At 59.2% G+C, this 24,460-nt stretch overlaps 1 protein-coding gene across 2 annotated transcripts in view; it reads left to right on the forward strand.

Annotated features, from left to right (window-relative positions):
• The window catches only part of RBM19 (RNA binding motif protein 19), a 136,680-nt gene extending 116,846 nt beyond the window's left edge, over positions 1-19,834 (forward strand). Inside the window, exons 24-25 of one of the 2 annotated variants that reach the window (XM_026514944.4) lie at positions 1,917-2,029; positions 18,040-19,834. In XM_026514944.4, coding sequence (XP_026370729.2) covers positions 1,917-2,029; positions 18,040-18,051 — 125 coding nt within the window. In that variant the 3' untranslated portion in view covers positions 18,052-19,834. Of the gene's footprint in view, positions 1-1,916; positions 2,030-2,661; positions 8,269-18,039 lie in introns of those variants that run through there. The other variant, XM_026514945.4, reaches the window with a different exon arrangement.
• The last annotated feature ends 4,626 nt before the right edge of the window (positions 19,835-24,460 follow it).

Genomic DNA, 24,460 nt, shown 5'->3' on the forward strand with positions numbered 1-24,460 from the left:
AGCTTGCCCAGCCTCTCTGGGTCCCCCTTCCCGCTCCATTCATCTCTCCCCTCACCGGACAGACAGCGAGCACCCACTAGGTGCCTGGCCCTGTGCGGGGGCGGGGGACACGGCAGTGAGCGGGACAGCTCAGTTCCCAAAGTGCCTGCTGTGATGTGGGCGGTAGAAAGTGCCACAAAGCAATGGGGGGGGGGGGTGTCGTCCGAGGAAGAGGCATGGAGCTGGGGCCCGAACACAGGGGATCTGGATTCTGCAGGTGCAGAGGTCTCACGGTGGGCATGCGGCGCCCCGGCCTGGAAGGGCCAGCTCAAGTGATGCCACGAGAGGACTCCAGAACCCCCTCTCCCTGTGTTGCAAAGCCATAGGAGCTTGAGACCGCCGGCGGTGGCACCTGTTCTAGAAGGCTTTCTCGGGCTGCTGTGTGAGACTAGACCCAGCCGTGTGGGGGTGGCAGGAGCTGGGATTCGGGTGGAAGTGGTTGGATCAGGCAGGTGGCCGTGGAGAAGATGAGACAGGGTCTGTGCCCTGGTGGCCTTGGGAGGAACAAGGTGGACACACGTTCTCAGAGAGGCCAAGTCACTAGTCCAGGGTCTTTTCTCCAAGAGGCCCAAGATTCTTGTCAGGGCCAGGGGCCGAGCTGGGCTCTGGAGAGACCCACGTGAGACACCTGCCCTTGGGAGCCCCCAGCCTAGTGCGGAGTCGGAGGCAAAAGATCACAGGGTGGTCTCTGTCCCCGGAGGACTTCACGGAGGAGGTGTTGTTTGAGGACGGGATTGGGACAGCCTGTCTGCAGCTGCGTCTGAACAAATCCGCATTCTCTGGGACTGAGGCTGACCATTAGTGAGAGGTTAGACTAGCAGAGGACTAACAGCAGGCCAGGCCTGAGCCCAGCCTCCCCCTGCCACATCCGTCCCGGGAGGGCCAAGGGGACCAGCTCACCTTCTCCTGCCCCGCTCTGTCTCCCTGGCGTTCTCTAGCCAGCACCAGAGATGAGAGAGACGTGGGGAGACTGGCTTTGGTGTTGCTTGGGTTTGAATCCTGCCTCCACCACTTCTAGCTGAGTAACCTTAGACCTCCCTGTCTGCGGCTCAGCTCCCTCCCCTGTAAGAGGCAATCATCATACGTACCTGCAGGATTGGTGAGAGCAGTGGGGCTGTAGCATGTAGTAGGTCCTCAGTAGTGTTTGGGGCCCAGGGGAACTGTGGATGCTGAGCCCCGCGTGCCTTCTGGTCATACTGTGTGTCCGCACCCCCTACCCCTCTCCTCACAGAGAACTCCTCTGCATCCTTCAAAGTCCAAGTCAAATAGCCCCTCCTCTCCAGAGCTACCTCTGATTATTCTTCCCTACATGCCTCCCCTGGCATCTTGGAGCATAATTTCACCCAGCATTTATTGAGCACCTGCTGTATCGGCCGCCTACTGTACCATTAAGAGTCTGCAACCTCCAGGAAAGCCAGAGAAGCTTCTCCTTGTTTCCCCAGTGATTGCCCTCGCTTGACCCATCCTCTCCGAAGGTGCTCCACTCCCTGCAAGCCAGGCAGGATCCGTCAACCTCTGAGCTGCAGGGAGAGGCCTTCCTCGCTCCCTTCCTAAACGGAGCTGTTTCCTCTGCAGCTGGGGGGAAGCCGGGGAGGGGGAGGCGGGCCGGGCTGGGGAGAGGCAGCCCAGGTGAGGCCGGAGACTAACCATCTGTGTTTCCCTCTCCTCTCTTGTTTTCTCTCCCTCCTTGGCTTCTGGTCCTCCGTGCCCCCTCCTCGGACCTGCTCTCCTCCCTCCCGGTGCCCTGTCTCCTCTCTCGCCTCCTGCCCTCCATTTTGCTTATGCTGGTCCCTCTCCCTTCCTGCCATTTCTCTCTTCCCGCCTCCCACCTCTCTCTGCTGTTCTTTCCTCCTCTCTTGCCATCTGGGCTCCCACAGAGCCCCCGAAGAAAAAGCGGTCTGTGGTGTTGGATGAGATCCTGGAGCAGCTGGAAGACAGTGAAAACGACAGTGAGGAGCAAACCCTTCAGCTGCGAGCTGGCGCCGAGAGGGTACGTGGCTCCAGGGCCCGGGGGACTGAGGACAGCCGCTCTGGCTTCTGCGCTCCTGCCATGGGGGCGGGGAGAAGGGTGGGAGAAGGGGGGGCAGCGCCATTTGGGGGGGCGGGGGGAGCACAGGCGCCCCCACCCCGGCCTGTGGTCAGAGGGACAGTGTCCCAAGTGACACGTTCCGGCAGCCCCCATGCGTCCCCAGGGCCAGGGCACAGGTGAGACGCAGCCACGTTAGGAAGTTTCTCAGGACCTGAAAGCCGCAAAAACAAATCACACCCCGCCAGTCCTGGCTGTCCGCTACTCCCAGATGGGGAGCCAGGGCCCCACCTTGCTGCCGGGGAGAGCGGGGCGCAGAGGGCCTCGGGCTCGCTTCTGCGTAGCTGCATGGTGTGGCGTCAAGGGTGGGGGCCGCTCCCTGCAGTTGGGCTGTCAGGGCAGGAAGCCCCCACTCCAGCCCACACAGGCTGGGGACCCCGGCCCAGTTACCTAACCCTGCTGGGCCCAATGTGTGCCTCGCGAATAGGTCCCCAGCTCGTACAGTTTCAGTGAGAAAATCACGCCGCGTTAATCCATGAACTACCCCAGCTGCGGTGGGAGACCAGCCCCGAAGCTTCTGTTCCCCCCCACCCCAGGGCTGCTAGCCGGAGTTCCCACCTGCGGCCATCTGCGGGAGCGCTTACGCCGGGGACTTGGCCTCTGTCCTGCCCGAGGGTCCCTTGGGGCTTCGAGCCCTGGTTTGAGCACCAGGGCCTGACCCCAGGGCGGAGGAAGCTTCCGAGCCACCCAGGAAGCCCACATGCCAGCCAGTTGAGCCTAAGATGCGTGTCTGATGGCGGATACCCCCTGCTCACGGGTGGAGGACTCTGAAATTCATCCCAGCCCCATCGGAAGGCATGGGGCACCCGAGTGCACACACGTACTCCGGCCTGGAAATACAGCCTCCCCCAGTGGGGGGCCTGTGCCCCGCACACACCAGGAAGCAGGCTGGTGGGGAGGAAAGAGCCGCCGCACCTCTGACCTGGGTCTGAATCCAGCCTTGCTGTTCTCAGCTGTGCAACCTCAGACCGGTGAGGTCCCCTGTGACCCTCGGCTTCTCTTTCTGTCAAATGGGGGTGGTACTGTGCCTTCCCGGTGTTTGACTACCTCACTCAATCCGAGTAAAGCCCAGAGGAGATGCCCCTCAGCACTTCTGTGTACTTCTGAATCTGGGACTGAGTCCGGGAACCTTCTGACTTGGCATAAAACTTGGTCTGTGCGTTTGGGAGGAAGGAGGTTCCAGTCTTCATCCGGTTTGCAGAGCGGCCTAGAACCCAGGCAAAGCTCCGCGGCGCCGGTAGCCGTGTGAGGCTCAGCGCACCCCCCGGTTCCCGCAGGGCAGGCGCTTCCTGGTCTGTCCTGCTTCCTCCCTGAGAAGGAGCAGAGGCCAAAGGCCCAACCCCAGAGCGGCTCGCTCCCCAGCTTCTGCAGTGGGGCTGTCCCACAGACATCAGGCGTGAGCACTGCATGTACGTGGGTCCGTACGGCGGGGTCAGTGTTAAGCCTCACCCAGGTCAGCCCCTCAGGTGCCCAGGGGCCCCCCACCCCATTCCTCCCCACTGCCCGTCCTGTGCAGGGCACAGGGGTCTTTCTGGTTGAACACAGAGTCTGTATCCACATTGCCACACCGCCAGAGCCAGGCCAATGGTGGGGGCGTAGTCACCATGCTGGGGGGCATCAGACCCGTGGGCCTGGCGCACAAGGGGCCCCATTGGCACCCACTTATCTGACTCGGACGACAGTACTAGAACGTTCCCAGGGCAGGATCCGCCAAGTCCTGCAGCCCAGTGTTGGGTGCCAAGCACAGGCTCTCCAGCCTGGGACACCAGGTCCCCTTCCCTCCTTCCTGCCCCACCTGGCCTCTCTGCCCTCACCCCGGGGGCTGACTGTCAGGATGGGGAACAGCCACGTAAGCAAATAAAGAGCAGTTGATTGACCTCCACTGGAGATCTCCGGGTGCCCCGTCACCCTGCTTCATGCCACCGAGGACATCCATGGTGGATGCCACCCTCATCTCCCTTCCCTTAACCAAGGAGCATGGCTTTCTCCACAAGCAGCCACAGGGATCCAGCTGGATCCGTGAACGGGATTGTGGAAATCATAGCTTCAAACCCTTCAGCGTTCCCCACACACTTGCAATAAAGTCACACTCCTCACCCAGCAAGAGGTCCTGCCACTCGTCCCTGCCTTAATTTGTGCTGGCCTTTCTAGTGCACTCCCGCCCCAGGGCCTTTGTACTTGCTCTTCCCTCTGCCTGGGACCCCCTTCCCTGACATCCTTCCTGACTTTTTTTTTTATCTCCCCTTTGAGATCTTAGTTTAAATTCCCCTCCCCCACTCAGAGAGGCCCTGACCACTTTATCAGAAGTAGCTGCATGCGGCTCCTCTCCCATGCCCAGACCTGCACCCACACCCCGTTACTTTCCGTCACGGCACTTAGCGCAGGGAGCCCTGTCCCTGCTCCTTTGAAAACGGCTGCTGCCTCGAATGGCCAGGAAGTCCTTCCACCATCATAGTTCTGGATAGAGCCGCCACCGTCGTGATGATTCTGGAGGGCGGTAAAGCACGGCTGGGTCACGGTCAGGTGAAGCTAGGTGAAGTACGCCCGGCGCAGAGGAGGGACACCGCCCCTCCTCCTTGGAGGCTGACAGAGACCCCCGGGGAGCTGCAGAAGCTTGGCGGTCTATGGGGACAACCATGGGCGTGAGGCCCTGAGGAACCCTGAAGGGTGAGACGGAGTGTTCAAACATGGGCCGGGCTCGGGGAAGAAGAGGCCACCGAGGCCCCTGGGACTGGCCAGGGGAGGGTGCTATACAGACAGCCGTGGACGGGGAATGAGACAGGGGGTCTCATAGAGCTCAGTGAGAGTGGGGTGCACTGCAGCGGGAGGGGTGGCCGGAAGGGGAGCAGAACCCACAGGCCCTGGTTCCAGGAAGGCCTGGAGGGGGGTCGCAGCTGCACCACCCGCTGTTTGTGCGACCCGCGCCCATGGTCTCAGTGTCTCCTGCCTCGATTTCTATATCTTTAAAATGGGTACAAGAATTTTGGCCTGGTAGGATTTTTTTGAAGATTAAATAAAAGATCATGGGTGGGAGGCATTTAGCAGACTGTCGCATACCTAGGAACACTAAATCGTGGTTGTCACGATCATTCCTGTTGTTGAGCAGAGGAAAGCGTGGGGCATTACACCCGCAGATGCCCCAGGAAGTAAGAGCCCAGGGTGCGCACAGCAGGCCTGCCGGGCCCACGTCAGAGGGCACGGGGCAGGTTGGGGAGTCCCTGCATCCAGGAAGGTGGCCTGGAGAGGGTGCCCTCTGCCCACAAGCCCTAATGCAGGCCGAGTGGGCCCATCGTTCACCCGGTCATTCCCTGCATAAAGCCAGACCGGAGGTGAGCCCACGGTTGCCAGGGAGTGTGTCTGGGAAACATGTGAGGCCTTCCCCAGGCCCTGGGATTGCTGGGTCTCTTCCTAACACTGCAATCTTGGGGGTCACTCACAGCCAGGGATGTCATTGTCACAGTAGGATCGTCTGTTCTGAGAGCCAGGCTCTGGCCTCTGGGTCAGCGCTTCTAGGGCGGTCCACAGACTTAGCAGTGTAAGGAGGGGTTCTTGTTGGCGCCCAGCCGGCAAAGGACCCTGGCCATGGGGCTGTCCCGTGTCCCGGGGTGTGTAGGGAAGGCCCGGGTCCCGGCCTCGAGGTCCGCCTCTCCCCCGGGAAACTCGAGCTGGAGTCTTCGGCCGCTTTGCACACTGGTCAGGGGCTGGCATGACCAGAGTGAGCCCAGCTTCCCATGGAAGCACCCTGACTCTGGGAAGTCGCCGGGCAGCTTGCGGCCTCTCAGAAAGGAGCGGTGGGGCGGGGAGCAGCCCCCATCACGGCACACGGAGCAGGAAGGGGCGTCCGCCAGAGGCCGAGGCTGCCTGGGCCCGGCCTCAAAGCCAGCTCCTCGGCCTCTGCCCGTGAGTTCATTCATCACACACTTAGTAGGGCGCCGGGATTTCAAGACCAGAATCTAGATCCCCATGAGGGTCTGTGTCCTGGGCTTGAAGACCCATGGGTCCAGCAGAAGATGATTTCCAGCCGCCCTCGCCCGCCTGTTTTCCCTCCTTCTCTTTTACTGCCTGCTCGGCTTTTTGTGTCTTTTGTGGCCGGGCCGGCTCCCAGCGCCCGTCTGTGCTCTGCAGCGTCGAGGAAAGGATTAGTGCAAGCCGAGCTCGCAGGCTTTGGTGAACAGAGCCGAGTTTGGTTTCAACATCTAATTCAATTTGTTCTGCCGAGATTGAAATATGAAATGGTTGCCAGTCAAACGTTCAAAGGACGGGGAAGGGAGAGTGAACGCCTGCTGAAATTTAAATTTTAATGAAAATGACTTTAACCCTTTGGTGCACGCACCTGGCAGAAATAGAGCGATTCTCCCCTCCTGTGGAGGAGCCTCTGCTGGGTCCCCCCGTCCCCGCTTCTCTTTTCCCTAAGACTATGTAGCGCTTTTTTTTTTTTTCCAGAACTATCGTTAGTAAAAGATTAACAGAGTACTTGCTTCATGAGACATTCCCATATTTACCCCAGCCGCTGAAATGGGCACCTTCCCAGCAATGACCCGTGTAAGCCCAGGCCCCCGCTGGAAGTTCGGGCCACACCCGAACTCCTGCCCGGCACCTGTCACAGGTGTGAATGTGTCGCGGTTTCCTGTCTGCGCGCCCCCCACCACCGGAGCATAAGTCCTGGAGGGGCAGGAGCCATGGTCAGTGCACACCGCATCCCCTGCCTGGTGGTATCGGATGGGCCGAACGCACCCCACTTTGACCTCCCAGGAGCTATGGGAGGTGGGTTTATGGGACGTGTAGAAACGGAGGCAGGCAGCATCCCCCAGATAACACCACACAGAGGCCTGGCTCGGAGACTTGTGCCCAGCTTCCCGTCGCCAGAAGCCCGAGTTCCCAACCTGGTGGTCCCCTGCTTCTCCGGGGAGAGCGAGAGCCTGGCCCTCAGCAGGGTGGTTGGCCATACTCTCCTCTCCTCGCCCCTGCACACTGGGCTGCGCCACTGTCTCCGTGCTACAGGCAAGTTTGGGGCTCGGGAGGGAAGGCTTCACGTGTGCTGGGTCTGGATCCCTAACTCAGGACAGCTTGAACGAAAGGCACCCTGTCTTTTCGTCCCCTGATTAGACTTTTCCTGTTCGGCACCTACTTGCCATGAACCACTGATGGACTTTTCTGGATGGGGGTGGTGTTTAATGTCATCAAATGCCGTCAACCGTGGGCGCGTGCTGTGGCTCACGATGGCTGTAGCCAGCGCCAGGCATTGCCCTGCCATCCTGGGGCTCCAGGGCAGAGGGTGGGGTGATGGGGCGGCCCCATCACTCCCTCAAGGACCGTCGGCTCCCGAGGGCAGAGCCCTTGGCTTCATCCCTGGGACCTCAGAGCCGCAGAGCCAAAATGGTTTGAACCTAAAACACCTTGGTGCGTGCGTCCAGCATGTTTGTGGGGCCTGCTGCGCACGAGGCTGGGCCGTGGGAACTGGGGAGCAGGAGTGAACTCAGCGGACAACACTGAGGCTGTCACGTGTATGGGGTTTCCAGGGGGGCCAAGGGAGGGTGGCATGTGAGCAGAGCCTGGAGAGGGGAGAGAGCAGCGACATGAGTGCAGAGGCCACTGCAGTCATCTAGGGGCCGGGGGTGATGCCGCCCCTGGAAATGACAGACAGCCAGGTCCTAGACGTGTGGAAGGTGGAGCCCATGGGACGGACGGAGTTCCAGCTCTGAGGTGTGCACGGCCAAGGCGGACCCCATGGATTGGGGCCTGTGCAATGGGGGGAAGCGAGCGTGTGCTGGAGCTGGCACGGGGGATGCCAGGAGTTGGGGTGTAAATGTGCATTATGTTCGAGATGACCATAGCGGTCAGGAGGAGATGAAGAAGTTCAAGTTCACTAGAGCGGGCCGGACCAAAGGCATAATGGGAAATCATCTGCTTTTCTTTAAGAAATCTAAGAAGCAGGGGCACCTGGGTGGCTCAGTCGGTGAAGCGTCTCCTTTGGCTCAGGTCATGATCCCGAGGTTCTGGGATCGAGCCCCATGTCAGCTCCCTGCTCTGCTTCTCCCTCTCCCTCGGCCCCTCCCCCGCGCTCGTGCTTGGGCTCCCTATCTCTCTCTCTCTCTTTCTCTCTCTGTCAAATAAATCAATACAATGTCTAAAAAAAAAAAAAATCAGAAATCTAAAAAGCAATGTGGGGGACTCACAGCGCCGTGTAGACAGAGCCAGTAAATCCGAGCTCCACGTTCAGAACTCTCAAGTTCATTTTTAAGCCGTCCCTAGACAGTGCCAAGCTCTCTTGGCCACAGGCACCCCTTTTCCAAACAAGTTTTATGCAGAACCCCAACATAGAAAACAGAACTGCTCGGTTCAGAATCAGGGTGTGAGGCCTGGCCCCCACATATTCATCCTCTCCGTCAGCACCCCGGGGTTTGAAGACCGGGGGTAACGCGTAAACCTGGCTCACAAAGCATGATTTGCGGGCTCCAGTGGCCGCGGGAAGATTTCAGGCAGCCCGGGGCCAACTTTCAGGGTCTGAGCGTATTTCCACCTGCGCGTTGCAGGTAGAGCTCATGAAACCCTCACCGTTACAGACTCTGAGGAAGACGTGGAGCAGTGTAGCCGTGTGAAGGAAGTCATCAGACTGCGAGTATAGGCAAACGGAAGTGGTAAGAAGAGCCGTGAGTGGTCTAAACCAGGGCTTGGCCGACAGCGGCCCGGGGGCCAGATCCCGCCGCGGCCTGTTTGTGTAGTTCTATTGGCACGCGGCTGCGCCCTCTGGGGTACATACGGGCCGTGCTGGGTTCCTGCGGCCGCAGCAGGGTTGAATGATGGCAACAGGGACTGTATCGCCTGCCAGGCCTGTAATATTCACCGTCTGACCCTTGACATGAAGTTTTCGGAGTCCCGATCTAAAGCAAGCCCCTGTAATTCCACCGCGCAGAGAGCGAGACCCGGACAGCGCCAGTGGCTCCTCCCAGGAGAACTCCCCATACAGAACTCCCCATTCAGGGCACAGACCGGAGCCAGGCTCTCTGGGCTCAAATCCTGGCTCTGCCCCTTACCTGCAGCGTGACCTTGAGCCGGCTCCTTGACCTCTCTGTGCCTCAGTGGCCTCCACTATGAACTGAGAGCAACAGCAGTACCAACTCCCTGGAGTCCTAAGGATTAAATGAGGCCCGAGACCAGTGCCCGCCACTGGGTGAACACCGGACAAGCCATCGCTGCTGTTACCCCATCCCCCCGATGTAAAGGGGTGTCCCCATGTCTGCCCCATCACCCGACACCCAGGAGACCGAGTGCTTCCGCACAAGACCCGAGCCCAGGGCCTCCTAGCTGAGCGGCCAAATAAAAAGGACCCTGCGATCTAATTAGAGCATCGCCAGAAGCCAGGGCTGAGTCCCCTCCAGCTTCCTTAATAAACCCCACTTCCCCTTAATTGCAGCTTTCATGAAAACGATCCACTGGGGCCTCGGCTCCCCATCCTTGGGCTCAGGCCAGCAGCAAACATTTTTCTGTTCTGCAGATTTCCAGGTAGCAGCTGCTCCTGCCTTCCCTGGGAACTGCCAGGAGCCCTCCCCTCCCTGGTCCCCCGAAAGATTTCCAGGCGAATCTATCGCCGCCACCTTATAGGTCCCCATGTCACCCTGCAGTGGACAAAGCACTTGAAGTCGCAAACTCAGTGGCGTCTCGGCGGAGTCCCAGGGCAGACTGTCACTCCCAGTGCACAAGTGGGAAACTGAGGCTTGGAGAAGTGAAGTGGTACCTATTCCAGGAAGGTGCCAGACAAAGGCAGGTGTGTGCCATGGCCACTGCAGCGCGGTCGGAGACATCCTCTCACTCCCCTGCGCACCGTGGAAGAAGGACAAGCTGAATATGTGGGGGCCACGGGCGCCAGAGCGGCCAGCCCGGGCTGCATTCGTGGTTCGCAAACTGCACTTCGCACAGGAGCTGGGGATGTGGCTTAGGTCCCAAGCCCTCAAGCCCCCCTCCAGCTTTTCTCCAGCTTTTCTCGGGTGCTATTCTCGGGTTGTAAGCACCTCAGTTGGGAGCTGTGGGATAAATTTGGGGGATGCTGAGATGCAGGCCGGCTTCATCCATGCTCCAAAAACAGCCAGCTCTGAAGCCAGGGCGCCAGCCGGCTGCGTCGGCCTCATAGAGACAGGGCGATGTTTAGAGAATGTTCCTGCTGCTGTGACAGACCCGACTAGCAGTAGTCTTAGCAAGATGAAGGCTGATTTGTCCCTCTCGTGACGGCGAGCAGGGCAGTAGGCACGGTCGGCTAGCGCGCTGGGGACCCGGCTCCCTGCTCTGCCAGGAACAGGCAGCAGGACGGAGGCACAAGGAGAGGCCTGCCCTCCCTTCAGGGACACAGCCTGGACAGTCTCCTGTGGCTTCTGGCCAGAAGAGAGTCACATGGCCGAAACTACGTGGGAGAAAGGCTGAGAAGTCATCCTGGGCTGCCATGTGCCCCACGGAAATATGAGGCCCTCGTGCTTCAGGAGGCAAGAGAGTGAGGGTGGGGACAGCCTGTGGCACTGATGTCATCAGGCTGCTGGCTGGGCTCTTCCTGGGGCGTTTTCCACCTGATTTCCACCCTCGGAGCTGACTTGAGTACTTAACCCCACAGGAGCACCCTTCAAAGGTCCAAACTGGGCCTCCATGGATTCTTAACCCAAGAAAAGTTGAAAGCCTGCTATCTTAGACCCAGTGAAAAGCCCCAGAGACATGTCCACATGAAGACGTGTTCGCTGCTGCCCCGCTGGCCACAGTCAGCCACATGGCAGAGCCCACAGTCGTGGAGGAAGGGGACTGCCAAGGGGCAGAGGTGGGGGGGAGTCAGGGCTTGGATGCAGCCCCTCCCCCACACACCTCTTAACCGCGCCTTGCATCCATCCTCTCCCTGGACGCCATCTGTTGCCTAGATTAGCGGGACGGCCTCCCCCTCCCTTGTCCCCCCAGCCCTTCCCCCTGGCCACCTCCTGCTCAGCTGTCCCCACCAGCCACCTCACACTCAGGTGCTCCCCTGGCTTGTCACCACTCCGGCACTGCCCACGACTGCAAGCCCTTTGAAGGCAGAGCGCCGGCCTTGTGCCCTACCCACCAGCGGAGGCCGCCACTAAGTATTCACAGGAATCCAGGTTGTCCCTGCTCTGGCCTCTTGAGAAACCAGGGAAACCCTAGCCAGACAGGGGAGCCCAACTTCCCCAGTTGCCTTCTCACTTCCCGCCGCCTAGGGCCCTAGAAGGTGCTCACCAAGCCCCGGGTGTGAGTGGACCATCGAGTTAATTCCCTCCTGCGGGGGTTTCTGTGTCTTTGTCTTCCCTGCGCACTCTGGTCTGTCATGGATCACCACCGCTAGGCAGGGCCCGGAACTGCCCGGGGGCCACCGGCGGATGCCCGCCAGCAAAGCAGCCTCCCTCTAGTCATCCTCAAAGCCAGCGGGCCCCTCCCCTCCCTGCCAGGGCGCCCCGCGGTGGGCCTGTGTTCCCTGGCTTGGCCTGCTCAGCTTGGCCTGGAGACAGTTCTCAGCCTTCCTTCACAAGATGGCCCAAGGGCCCCGATCTGGCCCCTTGTGGCCCCCAAGACTCCGTCTGTGTGAACCCCGTGTTCTCTGGGAAATGTTGGGGAGTTAGCCTCGTCTCTCTGCGTTCGGGCTCCTCTGCCATCCCCGGGCTTCCTGCCCTGGCTCTGCAGCCCCACGTCAGGGACGATGGCGCCTCCCCGCCTCTCCACCCAGCCGGTACGGCTGCAGTGCTGGGGGTGCTGCTGAAAAGCAGGTCCCCCTTGGTCCTGCTCAGAGGAGCCCAGGCTAGGAGTTTCTAGTGCCCAAAAAGCAGTCCCAGCTCCGGGCTCTGTCCTCTGCTCCGCCAGGTGGTGATGTCCGAGGAACACTGGACGCATCCATCCGTTCCACCGCCACTCTGCAAAGCAGTTTGCAGAATGAGGGAGGAGGAGTGCTGCCGGCATTCTTACTTTCTCCGAGTTGACCGTCAAGTATTTACTTTGACCGTGTCTTGCCTGGGAGCCTTTAGCCACTGGACCCTCCCGATGACAGTACTTCCCAGAAACCCAAGCCCTTGGGGGTGAGAGGTCAAGGGCCCAGAAGCACAGGCTTGAGAATCACCCAGCCTAGATTCTGCTTCCCCGGTCTCGAATCTCTGCACCTGCTTCCTCTGAAAATAGGAGAAAAGACGATCCCTTTCCGGGGGCTTCCAAGGCCCCCAGGAGGTGGGTACCGTGCCTCGGCCCAGGGCCCGGTCCATGGGGAACACTTCCTCTCATCCCACTGAGTCTTACACAACGCCCTAGGCCCCCGTGGAGCGCTGCCCCCAGCACCAGAAACAGGATCGTGGACTGTGGTCCTTTGCAGCGTGTGTGCAGGGACATTGCGGTGGCCGTGAGAGCAGTGTCAGGGGTCTCGAGCAGATGGGGGCACTGGGACGGTGGCTGTAAGAAGTGATATCCCAGCTGCAGGGGAAGTAGGAGGGGGCCAAGCAGAGGGGAAGCGGAGATGGGGCACGGCCCGAAGCCGCAGCGGTGAGGCCTGGGAGCTGAGCCTGGCTGCCGGTCCCCTTCTACCCCAGCCCCTGGCACCTGCATCCGTCACCCATCCAGACTGAAAGGCCCTGCTGGCACCTTCCGGTCCCGGCCACCACTGGGGGTGGACCACTGTCAGCCAGGGGCAGCTCCCAGCCCCCCCCCCCCACCATCCCCAGCTGGGGGCCGCCGCTGCGTGTCAGGGCTGCTCCGGTCCCCGTGTCCCCCAAGGCAGAGAGTCATGTGACAGATGTCTGAGGTTTCAGATGGACCCACTCATGAATATCAATCAGGCCTGGTAATTCACAGTAAGTGGGATCCAGATTGACTAATAAGGAAGGCTTTCACCCCAAACTGGGTCCAGGAAAGGAGAGTGGCAGTGGCGTGCGGCGGCAGGCAGGTGCGGGCACGATGTGACCGGAATTGCAAAGCCCGGCACAGAACCGCAGGCAGCAGGGTGGCCCGCGGCCGCTCGCTCCCCACAGCGGAGCCGCCAGACAGCCTGGGGAGCAGGGCTCCCTCACCAGCAGCAGCCAGCACCCCCAGGGGAGCAGGGAGCAGGCTCCGGGGAGGGCTCCAGCGGAAGGAGAGGGTGGGGAGAGGCGAGGCCGCCTTTCGGGGTTGCTGGTGCCCACCTGCATCTGGCCGGCATCGAGGGTGCCAGGCCCCCAGCAGGTTCCTGTCCTTCCCGCTGGGAGCCGGGCAGTGTCCCTCTCCCGACACTCCTGACCATGGCTGTGGGGTCCAACCCACACCCCCCGCCGAGACGGATTGCCTGGGGCGGGTGGTCCAAGAGGACCACGGCCCTGTGAGAGCAGCAGCGCCCCCAGGGGAGTCCGGGGTGGAGCCCAGGCCCTTTCTGAGCACTTCTCATGGTGTTGAGCTCCTCTGTCCGCCCCACAGCCCAAGGTCAAGGGATCAGGATTTAGGAGAGTCCTCTGGGAACAGGCCAGATTTGAGGGGTTGGGGGCGGGGGGGAGAATCCAGCTCTGCTCTTACAAGCCCTGCAGCCTCGGGATCAAGTCCCCTGGGCTGTCCCTGCTTCAGTCTCGTCCAGCGGGGAGAACGAGAACTCCCACCTCGGAGGATTCCCTGGGCTCTGGTCCCACCTGCAGGGGGCGTCCGTGGGCCGAAAGGGACGCGTGAAGCCCCTGGCGCACCGTGGGCATGGACTAAGGGTCACCTCCCTCCCTCGGTCTCCCCCATCTTATCCACCGTCCTGATATGTGACCATCGTCATCACTGCCCTAACCACCGAGGACTCACTTAACCCACCACCACATGAGATGGGCGCCGTTTCTGCCATCCTGACCTGCCGCGAGGAAGCGGCAACTCAGAGAGGTTAGGTGCCTTGCCCAAGACCACACAGCTCCGGGGAGGAGCCGGGGCTGGTGTGCGGTCTGCACCTCCGGGCTGTGCCACTCAGCCTGCCTGCTGCGCCGGCCTCTGCCTGTGGCTGTCTTTCAGACGCCCAAGCGAGAAGGATGGCAAGGCCCTGAGGCAGTCCCTGAGGAGAGCCCTCCAGCCCCCCAGCTGCAGGCCGCCGGCCGTCAGAGCCCGTCCCTTTCCCTCACGCACCAGGGGGAGCTTGGGGGGTCTGCCCGGCCCCTCGTGGCCAGGACGAGCGGCGTCCGCCTTCCCAGGCTGTCCTCACAGTCGTCACCATGGGTGCGGGAGCAACACCAGCCCCCCGACTCCCAGCAGGGGCGGCTGTCCCGTCTCCAGAGGCAAAGGCAGTTCCCTTGGGGACCGTGGTCGACCTGGAGTGGGGGCTTGAGAGATTCAGGGCCCCCTTTAGAAGCCCCAGCGGGCTTCTAGGCACCTCTTGGCCGGCTTCTGGGCCCTGGGCTCCGAGTCCTAATGGCTTGGCCATCTTTCTTGGAGAGTTAGTTCTAGACCGTGGGGATTCCATGATAAGATCAAGTCAAAGGATCAGTCACTGAATCCTCCAGGGCCCCGTGCGCACTGTTCCCTCCGCCTTTGGCACTTCAGGAAACGGAGGCTCAGGGCTGTGCCGGGGACCCCCGTCCCAAGAGTCACCCTTAGAAGAAAGAGGCCAGCACGGTGTCCCTGCCCGGACTCCCTGACTTTGATCCCCAAGCACCAGATGGCTGGCCGAGGCCCGTGTGAGAGCCCGGTGCGTCTGTTCCTTCCGAGGAACGCTGACTAGCACCTTCCCCGGGCCAGGCCCTGGGGTCCGTGGGGAGGAGAGCAGAGCCAGCCCCTGCCTGCAGAGTGCACGGGCGGCCGGGGAGCAGACAGGAGACGGATGCCCGGGGAACAGAGGAGGCTCCGGTTCTGAGGGACACAGGTGTGTGTCTGCGTGGTCGTGCATGTGGAAGGATGTGGAGGCCGCGGACACACACGGCTCCGTGGTCACCGGGCGCTCTGCGTGGCTAGAAGGCAGTGTGCCTGGCGCAAGTCGCTGCCTCTGCTCCCCCGTCAGCAGCCAGGACCCGTCCCTCAGTGTCCTCCAGACATCCTCCCCACCCCACTGGCTCTTTTTCTGACGACAGATGGGTAGTTTAAAAACCACGGCCGCTGTGACCCAGGTCAGTGAGGAGGTCACCTGCCTCCATCGCAAACAAGCCTGTCTCCGTCCACAACGTATATGTAACATGAGAGAGGGGCTGGAACTCCAGGCGAGGGCCCTGGAGGTGGAGGGGAGCCCCTTCCCGCTGACCAGGTGACAGTCACGGTACGGCCATCGCTGGGTTCTGGTGAGCACGCGCTGAGCTGGGGCTCGCTGGGGGCCTCGGCGCGGTGCCCGGCATGTAGTGAATGCTCAGTAAACAGCAGCCACAGCGGCGGTGGGTAGTGTTACTTGCCAAGCTAGTCGTGGTCTCATCGGTTCTCCCGCAGATGTGGGGTCAGCCCCGTCTGAACCACAGAGCCGGCGACGCTCACGAGGGGCCGTGGGGAAGAGAGGGGCTGCCGTGCCTCCGAGATGTAGGGGGGCCCAGCGTGGATGCCGAGGGGGCCGCAGGCGCTGGGCCCCCCAGTCCTACCCGTGCGCCCGGGGCACGGTGAGGGTCGGCCACCGCGGCCCGCCGCCGCCCGTGAAACGCGGCGAGTTTCTCATTTTCCCCTTGAGCGGTTTCACCTGCAGCGAAGGCTCGCAGGCTGGAGACCCGGGCCCGGGGAGGCGGGCTGAGTGCACCCAACACCGCGCCCTTCCCCCACCAACAAACAACCAGAAGTAACCAGAAAGCTGGAGGGAGAGAGCGACGTGTCAGTACTAGCCCTGGCCCCTCCACGGACCCGTGTTATGACTTCACCAAATACGCGACGATGCCCAGCACTTAGACTCGCTTCGGACATTTGTACACCGACCGCACACTGTCCAAAGACACCTGGCTCCAGCTCCTTTCCTTTGCACACAGAGATGTGCCTTCAGTTCGTCTCGCACAAGGGAGGGTCTGCCCCGGAATGCTCTCGATGTTCGGGGTACTCTTACATGGCCCGTCCGAGTGCCAGCATCTGTCATTTTAGGGGCTGCTTTCTTTGGAAAAGCTTCTGTGGAGAAGCTCCCCAGGGCCAGATTCTTGCGACTAAAGCCCATCCTTAACCGTGTGGGTGGGGCTCATGTGCCCATTTTCCAGACGCAGAAGCTGAGGCTCAGAGAGGTGTGGCGGCTTGCCCTCAGTGACACAGTCTGGAAACAGCGGAGTGAGGCTTTGGGGCCCAGGGTCTGTAAAGCCAGTGCTTTCCACAGAAAATACCCTCGAAGGTGGGGGCAGTGAGAGAGAGAGAAAGCCCCTCCGTGCCCATCCTCTTGGGCTCTGGGCAGTCACTAGGCCGCCTGGCCGCGGGCAGGTGGAATGAGACCATCTGGCAAGGGTAGGCCCAGCCCCACAAGCAGGCCCAGGGGCCGTGCATGACACTTCCATGGGCTTCCTCTCCCGCTAGGACTCGGGGGGCAGATCTGACCAGAGGCCAGCCAGGCTGGGTGGCACCAAGTCGTGCCTCACGGGGCCTCAAAGCGTCCAAGGCTGCAGGAGCTAAGCACCCCCCCGTACCCCTGTCCACCTTGTCCCCCCGTCTCCAGCCTCATGATGATTCCCGTAACAGAATCACCCTCTGTTCGCCATCCTCTGCCCCTTGTTTTCTCCTCAGACGCGGCCTCACCCGGCATGACCTCCCACTGGGTACCCCGACACACTTTGTCCCCCTGACTCTTGTTTCATTTTCTCCCAGGCATTTACACACTCTGACGTACTTGCTATTCAGTTGTCTATTGTCTGTTCCTCCTGCCTCCCTCAGCTAGAAAGTTCCATGAGGGCAGGCGTGTTACTGGTCACTGCTGAGTCCTCAGAACCCGGCACAGCTCTGGGGGCAAGGGCATGTCGGCCCTGAGCCAGTGACTCAGTCGGGTCGGTCAAGAGCGCCCTCCTTCGGTCAGAATGACCCTTCAAGGGGAGCCTTCTTATCCCCCCTTCGCAGAAGAGAACCCTGAGACCCCCCTGCCCCAGCACAGAGAGCCCCCATTGTGCCTTCCGGTGGCTCCCGGCCACAGGACACTTTCTCCTCCTCGCAGGAAGGACCTCCAGCTAACTCCTGGCAAGCCCGCTGCTTTCGAGAAGGAAAAAGGGGGAATGAAATCAAACAGGAACTTGGACGCTTGGGTCGGCCGGCGCGGCTCCGAGCCCCAGGCGGGGCGGCGGGCCGCGGGGTCTGGGGGTTTGCTGGCAGACGGCCGGCCGAGGGCTCGTCTCGCCTTCGTTAGAATGCAGCCGTTAGATCCTGCCTGCTCTCTGATGGCTGCGAGTGATTGACACTTACAAATTACCCAGCCGAAAGTGTCGAGTCTTTGACCCCTGAGTAACATCTTTGGCAAGCCTGAGATTTGCCAGCATTTTGTCATCTAATTACTACAAATCCCTTGAAAATTCACTGGCTGGTGAATTTTTAATGCGGGGCAATTTCAATGTGATGCATTGCCCAGATGGGTTCTTGCATTTCTCACCCCTCTCTCTCCCTCTCTTGCCTCTCCTCTCCCTCTCTCTCTGTCTCCATCCCTCTCCGCTTTAACTTTAATAATAACCTCACAAACTTTTGGATGAGCTGCGGGGGGGAGTCCCACCCGGAATGTCTGGGCGGAGCCGCCGGAAGGTGTCCCTCTGACCGGTTCCTTAGACCTGTGCACCCAGGCCAGGCTCCAGGCGGCATGTGGCTCTGCCTTTCCCCGCACCTCCACCCCCAGACTTCCCTGCCCAGCACGACAGCCCAGGCAGCACCAATAAGCCAGCCTCCTTCGTGACACACCTGCAAGGGGTGGCTTTCCCTGGGCAGGGGGGCTGGTGGCTGTCTGCAAGGTTGGTTGATTTCAGGCTCAGCTTGGGCAAAGCCGGTGTTTCACCCCATTATTATTATTATTGTTATTGTTATTTTATCTCATTCGTTAGATCCTTGGATGATGGCACTCACCAGGGCCCGGGAGAGACGGCTGCCTTTTTCCGAGCAGAGGAGAGACTGCACCTTCCACCCCGAGGAGGAAGCCGGACCGTCTCTGTCAGCTCCACACCAACCAGCCCAGGCCGCGGAATGAATCTGGAACGTCAGCCCCCAGGAAGCCAGCACTTAGCACCTGTTCCCCACCCCGGGAGCAAAACGATCTTCAAACCGCAAGTGAGAAGTGGCCCGTGAGTGAGAAATCTGGCTCCTGCCCCTGCCCGTCTTTCAAATACTTGCTATTCCTTTTCTTCCTTCACCTTTTATATGTATATTGGGTTCTTATTGCTAAATGCAAAAACAAGATGCCCTCTGAACTTGGCCCCCAGAACAGCCCCCTGTATGGACATTTTCCTCATTGACAACTCCGAGGGCGAGAACCACAGCCGCAGCCTGTTCTTGCTGTTGACCTCGTAGAGATAAGTCCCTTCCTGCCACCTCCGCCAGCCCTCTCCACCCCTCCTGCCTCCCCCTATTCAGGCAGACGAGGTTTTGCTTTTCAGCCCCATTTCTGGTTACATATGTACATGGCTGATAAAATATTCCACTTCACCCCTTCTCCCCGTGGGACCCGCCGTCTTACGGGAAAAGGGTTTGTATGACAGCGACCGCGACAGCCTGTGTGTCGCCTGGAAACGGCGGTGGGGGCCGGGAGGCACTCTCCGGCTCGTCTTTATTCACATTCCCTCTTCTGGTTCTGATAATGTCATCGCCGGAGAGAAGAGGCCTGGGCCTCCTCCGTGGGCTCTGGCCGAGGCCCAGGAGGCTGCCCTTCCGCCCTGGACAGAGGAGATGCTACCCAGGTCCCCACGGTTTGCTGCCTGGCGACCCCCCTCCTGCGGCCTCCACCGGGGGCCACGCACGCACACAGAGTCGGTCCTGTCCCTCCGCGACGTGGGCGGCGTCTTCCCTCCGCGCAGCAGGCCCACTGGGTTCCACTCCCACCGGCCAGGCTTTGGGTGCTCAGCGTGGGAGCTCCCCCTCCCTGGACGCCTTCGAAAGTCGGGGCCAGCGTGGCATTGGGGTGGGAGGAGGTCTCAAAGAAGCCACCTTGGTTGGATGGATAGACCCCAGCAGTGGGGGCTGGGCACCGTGCAGGGGGAGGGGATGTCCTGGCTGCTTGACGTTGTCCTTTCCTGTTTTCTCTCTCCACCCGCTTGTCTATGTGATGTCTCCCTCCAAGAGTCACTGATGTTCTCAGATCCAGAATATTCCAGAGGCCGAAGGCTGGGTAGGAGGAGGGTGTCCTCAAGCTTCTTTCCAACCTTCTTTTACAAAATGTGGCAGCTCGGGTTGCTCTGAGTTCACGGCAGCGGGGTCAATGCACCAGCAGCAGGAAAGCTCACCCCCCCCCACCCTCCCCACCCCCACCCCCCCAGCTGCAATGACCTTCTCTCTACCAGAGGACCTCGACTCAGGGGAGCTGGTGCGTGCAGAGCTCCACGATGGGTGGGGCACAAGGGGCCAGGCCGCGCCTCTGCTGAAAAGAGCTTCCAGTCGGGTGTGGGGTTAATAGAACCAGAATGAAAGTAACAAGCATTTAGGGGACACCTGGGTGGCCCAGGCGGGTAAGCATCTGCCTTCGACTCAAGTCATGATCCTGTGGTCCTGGGAATGGGCCCGCATGGGGCTCCCTGCTCCACCGAGAGTCTGCTTCTCCGTCTCCCTCTGCCCCTCCCCCTGCTTGTGCTTCCTTGCTCGCTCGCTCGCTCTCCGTCAAATAAATAAATAAAATATTTTTTTAAAAAAGAGAAAGCAACAAAGGATTTAGTAAGCACCCACTGCGTGCTGGGCACAGGGGTGGTAAAGATGAGACCGGGCCCTGGCCTGGGAGGGTTACCGTTTGGCAGAAATGACCTTTGCACAGAGATGACGCTTAGAAGGGGGCTTCGAGGTGGGAGGTCGCCGGGGTGAAGAAGGGGCGCAGGTGTACGCATGCGCCCTGAGAGCCTTCTACCCGAGGCTGGGCGGGTGCCGTACAAAGGTGCGCGCGCGCATTGCGTGTGAAACACGGCCCGGTCCCTCCGTGCTGAGGCCCGATGAACACGAGCTCGCGACACGGGGCCCACGTAGAAAGAAATGCATTTGGGCCTAAAAATAAGCGAGTCACTGCAAGTGATTAATTCTGTCATCTGTCTAGTGACGCTGCTGTCCTCAGCCTCGTGGTCCAGGAACGAAGCAAAAAGGCCGGTGGGACACGTGCAAGCGGCTTTATTATGCCTCCAAATTCCCCTGCTCTCTTTTCCTCGCTCAGTTTTACTTTGGAGTGGGGGGGGGTGAGCATGCATGTGCACACACGTTTTATTTCTAACAACAGTGCTGCTAGAAGCATTTAAAGTCCTGGGCTAATTTGAGCCTTAGCCACCACTTGCCAATACCCGCCAACAGCTCTGAGACTATCGATCTTTTTTGCCTTTCTCTTGTTCACTCAACAAATACTCATTGAGAGCCTGGCACTGCTGCTTTGCAGGGGAACGGACCTGCTGAAGTCTTGCGGGAAAACAGATGGTAAACCAGGAACGAAGAAATGTATAGTTTCGAGTAAGGGTGACGGCTAGGGAAAGGGCCGGCTCAGCCTGGGGGTATCTGGGAAGCCCTAGGAAGTGACTTTTCAGCCATGCTCGCTGACACTGGAGATGGGCTGCAGCGTCTTGGGCAGACACAAGCAAGTCCAAAGGTCCAGAGGCAGGCAGACCGTGTGGTTGAAGACTGAAAGCTGGCCTGGTTCCTGGAGCGCAGCAGATGATGGAAAGAAGGGGATGACAGGTAGGCAGCCACACAGAGGCTCACCGTTCATTCAGACAAGAAAGACCTAGGACACAACAGTGAATCACAGGAGATGAGGTGAAAAGAGGTTGTGGCAGACCCTGTGGGATAACCAGTTGTTCCCGCTCCCTCTGCCTATGTTGCCTTCCACCTGCTTACCTACTGCCACGGCAGCTAGAAGTATCTGAGACACAGTTCTAGCCATTCAGACCCAAGCAGAAACCTGATAGAAGCTAGAAGCCTTCCAGCCAAAGTTTTTGTTTTCCTGATAAAAGGGTAGTAAAACTGCAGCCCCTCTCTCTTCCCCACTTCTTATTGCTTTTAACTCAGATGTGATGCCTGGAGCTGCAGCAGCCATTTTGCAGCCTTGAGGGAAAGACCAAGAGACTCACAAAGACAGGCAAGCCATTTAAACACCACACCAGGTACCTCCCTCCAGATTTTTCAGTACGTGGGAGAAATGGCCCCCATTCGTTTAAGATATAGTTAGTTGGTTTTTCTGATGCTTGTTTTCAAAGGTATGCCTGGGCTGGCACATAGGGTAAGGAATTGGGGCTGGAGAGAAGTGAGTGGGTGCGTCTGAGTTCAAAAGCGGCAGCCTTGAGATTCTGAAACAGAGCACCAGATGTGGAAGAACTGGTTTGTATAAAATACTGAACTACTTCAAGTCCCCTCTTTACTGTGAAGGGCTAAAGGGAAGTGAATCGAGATAGACACAGATCCTCATTTTACAGGTGACCCTTATTTCCCCCAAAAGCAAGTTGGATAGGGAGGCCTCCCCATGTGCAAAAGACTGCTTTCTGGGGTTTAGTGCCTGAGTTCTTTGAACGTAGGTGGAGAAAGAGCCAGGGGTGATGGAAAACAAACAAGAGGGCGAGAGAGGAGAAAATGTTGCTGCAGAAGCCCTGACAAGGCCCGCATGCTACCCCCCGGGTCTCCAGAGTTTGAGGCATATTATGACAACGTCCTGTGCAATAGGAGAGAAAAATTATGAGAACGTGCAAATTCTTTGCACGTTAGAAGAAGAAAAAAAAATGTGCTCAATGTTTTCTGTTCTCTTGAGAGGTCCACATAAATTCTTAAGCAGGAGTAGGCACTGAAATAGAAATCATACAGCGGCCACTGACTCCAGATGGCCCAGCATCGAGGGAGGCCTCAGTGACGTTCTACCGGAGGGGACGAACGTGTGAGCCCTGGTTCCAAGCATCTGTCAGCAGGCCAGTCCCAGTCCTGCCCCCTTAATCACATCCCTTGACCTGTGGTCAAGGGCCAGTTGGGCCAAGAGAAACCATCACGCCCAAGGAGAAGGTGCCAGTGCTACAGATCATGAACCCACAGCTCTCTGCCCAAGCCTGCGGCGTGATGGCATCCCATCAGCAAACATTTGTTGAAGACCTACTGTGTGCATACTGAGCCGAATGCTGAAATCATCCAAGACCAAAGGTGGATGCTAAAAGCTAAAAACGAATGTTAGGGGAGCTGCCCCAGAACTGACTCAAGAACATCTAACCCCACGTTCTGTGCTAGGGATGGGCTTCCGCGGCCTCTCCACCGGGACGTGGCCGTCCTAGGCCTGGAAAACGGCACGCCTGGCGTACATGCTGGCGATCACATGGCCGTCAGTGGTAAGCATCATCTGGGACCCTTCAAGGCTGTGGCATCCCTGAGGATGCCTCCCAGGGCCTTGGTGTTCTTGAAAATACGAAGACTTGCAGGACGACGCTAAGAGCCATCGCAGAAACCCACGCAGCTTACACTTGGCTCTGTGCTCTGTGCTGGTCTGCAGCGCGGCACCCCGGTCGCAGGGGTGCAGCCCCGTGGTCTGACTTCTCTTCCTGGCGTACACGACGGCGCGGAGGAATCACGCAGAGTGTTCATCGAGCGAAAGAAACAAGACGCAGAACCGCTGCGGGCTCCACTGATGTCAAGTTCGAGAAGAGGCAAAGCGGGTGGATGGTGATAGAGGTCAGAGCAGGGGTCGACCTTGGGGGGAGCCTGCCGACAGGCTGCAGAAGGGGGGGTATGCAAGTGTTTACAGAGGTAGAAATCCGGGGAAATGTGCCTTTCATCTAAGCTCTACCTCAAAAAAATATGTGAGGACTATGGATATCCACGTGCATATGTGGTCCGCCTGTATAGCCTGTTCTGCGGTTCATCCCGTGCGGACCTGGCTGCCCGGGAGGGACAGACGGGGAGTTTCTGAAAAACACAGGCCTTGACCCCACCCCCAGGAGATTCTGTAATGACTCGTCTGGGACCTCGGTGGGGGTTTCAAAGCTCCGGCTAGTTTTTTATTTTTTGTTTTTTAAATAAAGACACTGCAGCTGTCCCCAAATAATTTTGATGGGTAACAACAACCCTGGGCCCTGGGACTTCTGTCCCTAGCCTTTCTCTCTCTAGGTGTTCACGGTCCATCAGAGGAGACAAGATACCAGAAATAATTCAAAGTTGGGATTGCCTCTGGTCCGAGAAATCTCAAGAAAGAAGTTGGCATAGACCTTGTGTCAAGAGAAGAAAAGACTTTGTGGAGAAGACGGACCTCAAGTTGGACAGGTCAGCCCTAAGCAGATGGAGAGGGCATGGATAAGCATTCCAGGGTGGAAGGGCCCAAACGGGGGCATGGAGGCAGACGAGCCTCAGTAGCAGGAAGGGCACTACCCATGTCTTCAGAGACCTCTCCTGGGTGCCTCACCACCTCCTCCTCACCTCACCTGACCTCTGTACGTCCCTGCAGAGTGACCGCCCCGTCTACAAGTCTAACTCCCTATTAAACCATAAGCTCCCCAAATACCATGATTGACATACTCACTTTTGAACCACCCAACTTCTGACCTAATTTCTTGCATAGAGAGGGAGAGAGGAATATAATTTCCAACAGAGAGCTGGGAAGTCAGGCTGAAAATGGTGTCAAACAGATCTTACCTGAAGTCGCTCAGCTCAGAAGGGGTAGAAATTAACTCGGGATCAGACGCTGGACGTCATCTGTTTGCACCCCGCCCCCGAATCTAGTCTCCACTGTTCTCCACCCTGCTCTGTGCCCCGACGGACGGCGTCAGTGGACTCCCTTTCAGGCTCAAGTTGTGTTTGGCCGGGGGGAGGCCCTGGCAGAAGATGAGAGGCAGGAGGGGGGAGAGGTTGGGCTATTCATTTGTTAGAACCCCTGCTGGTGGGTCCCCCGGATTGACTGGTCCCCCCACCCGGCCACCACCAACGGCCCCAGCATCTGGCCAGCAGCTCTCTCCTTCAGCTACAGCTTCTTTGTTCTTTACTTTGTCACCTCCCCCCACGGAGACTTTTTAGACATTCTTCCCCTAATTGCTGCCCCCCCCCTTAAATTGCAATACCACGGACACGCTGGGTATCTGTTTAGGCATGCGGATTGATGCTGTATGCTTCCTATGTAACAAGGTAAGCTTGTTTCATCTCCCAAGCACCCATTTTTGCCTGTTTGGGGGTGATATGGACCCACTGGGAAGACATGAGCTCTTGGGGCAGCCTGCCTCCTCCAGGCAGACTTGCAACGACTCCCCACTGTTGCCAGTCCCAACGCGCTTCACCCCACCCCACCCTTGCGATGCCTTTTAACCTTGCCGATACCCCTGTTCCTTT

Source organism: Ursus arctos, unplaced genomic scaffold (genome assembly GCF_023065955.2).
Source record: "Ursus arctos isolate Adak ecotype North America unplaced genomic scaffold, UrsArc2.0 scaffold_34, whole genome shotgun sequence".
NCBI lineage: Eukaryota > Metazoa > Chordata > Mammalia > Carnivora > Ursidae > Ursus > Ursus arctos.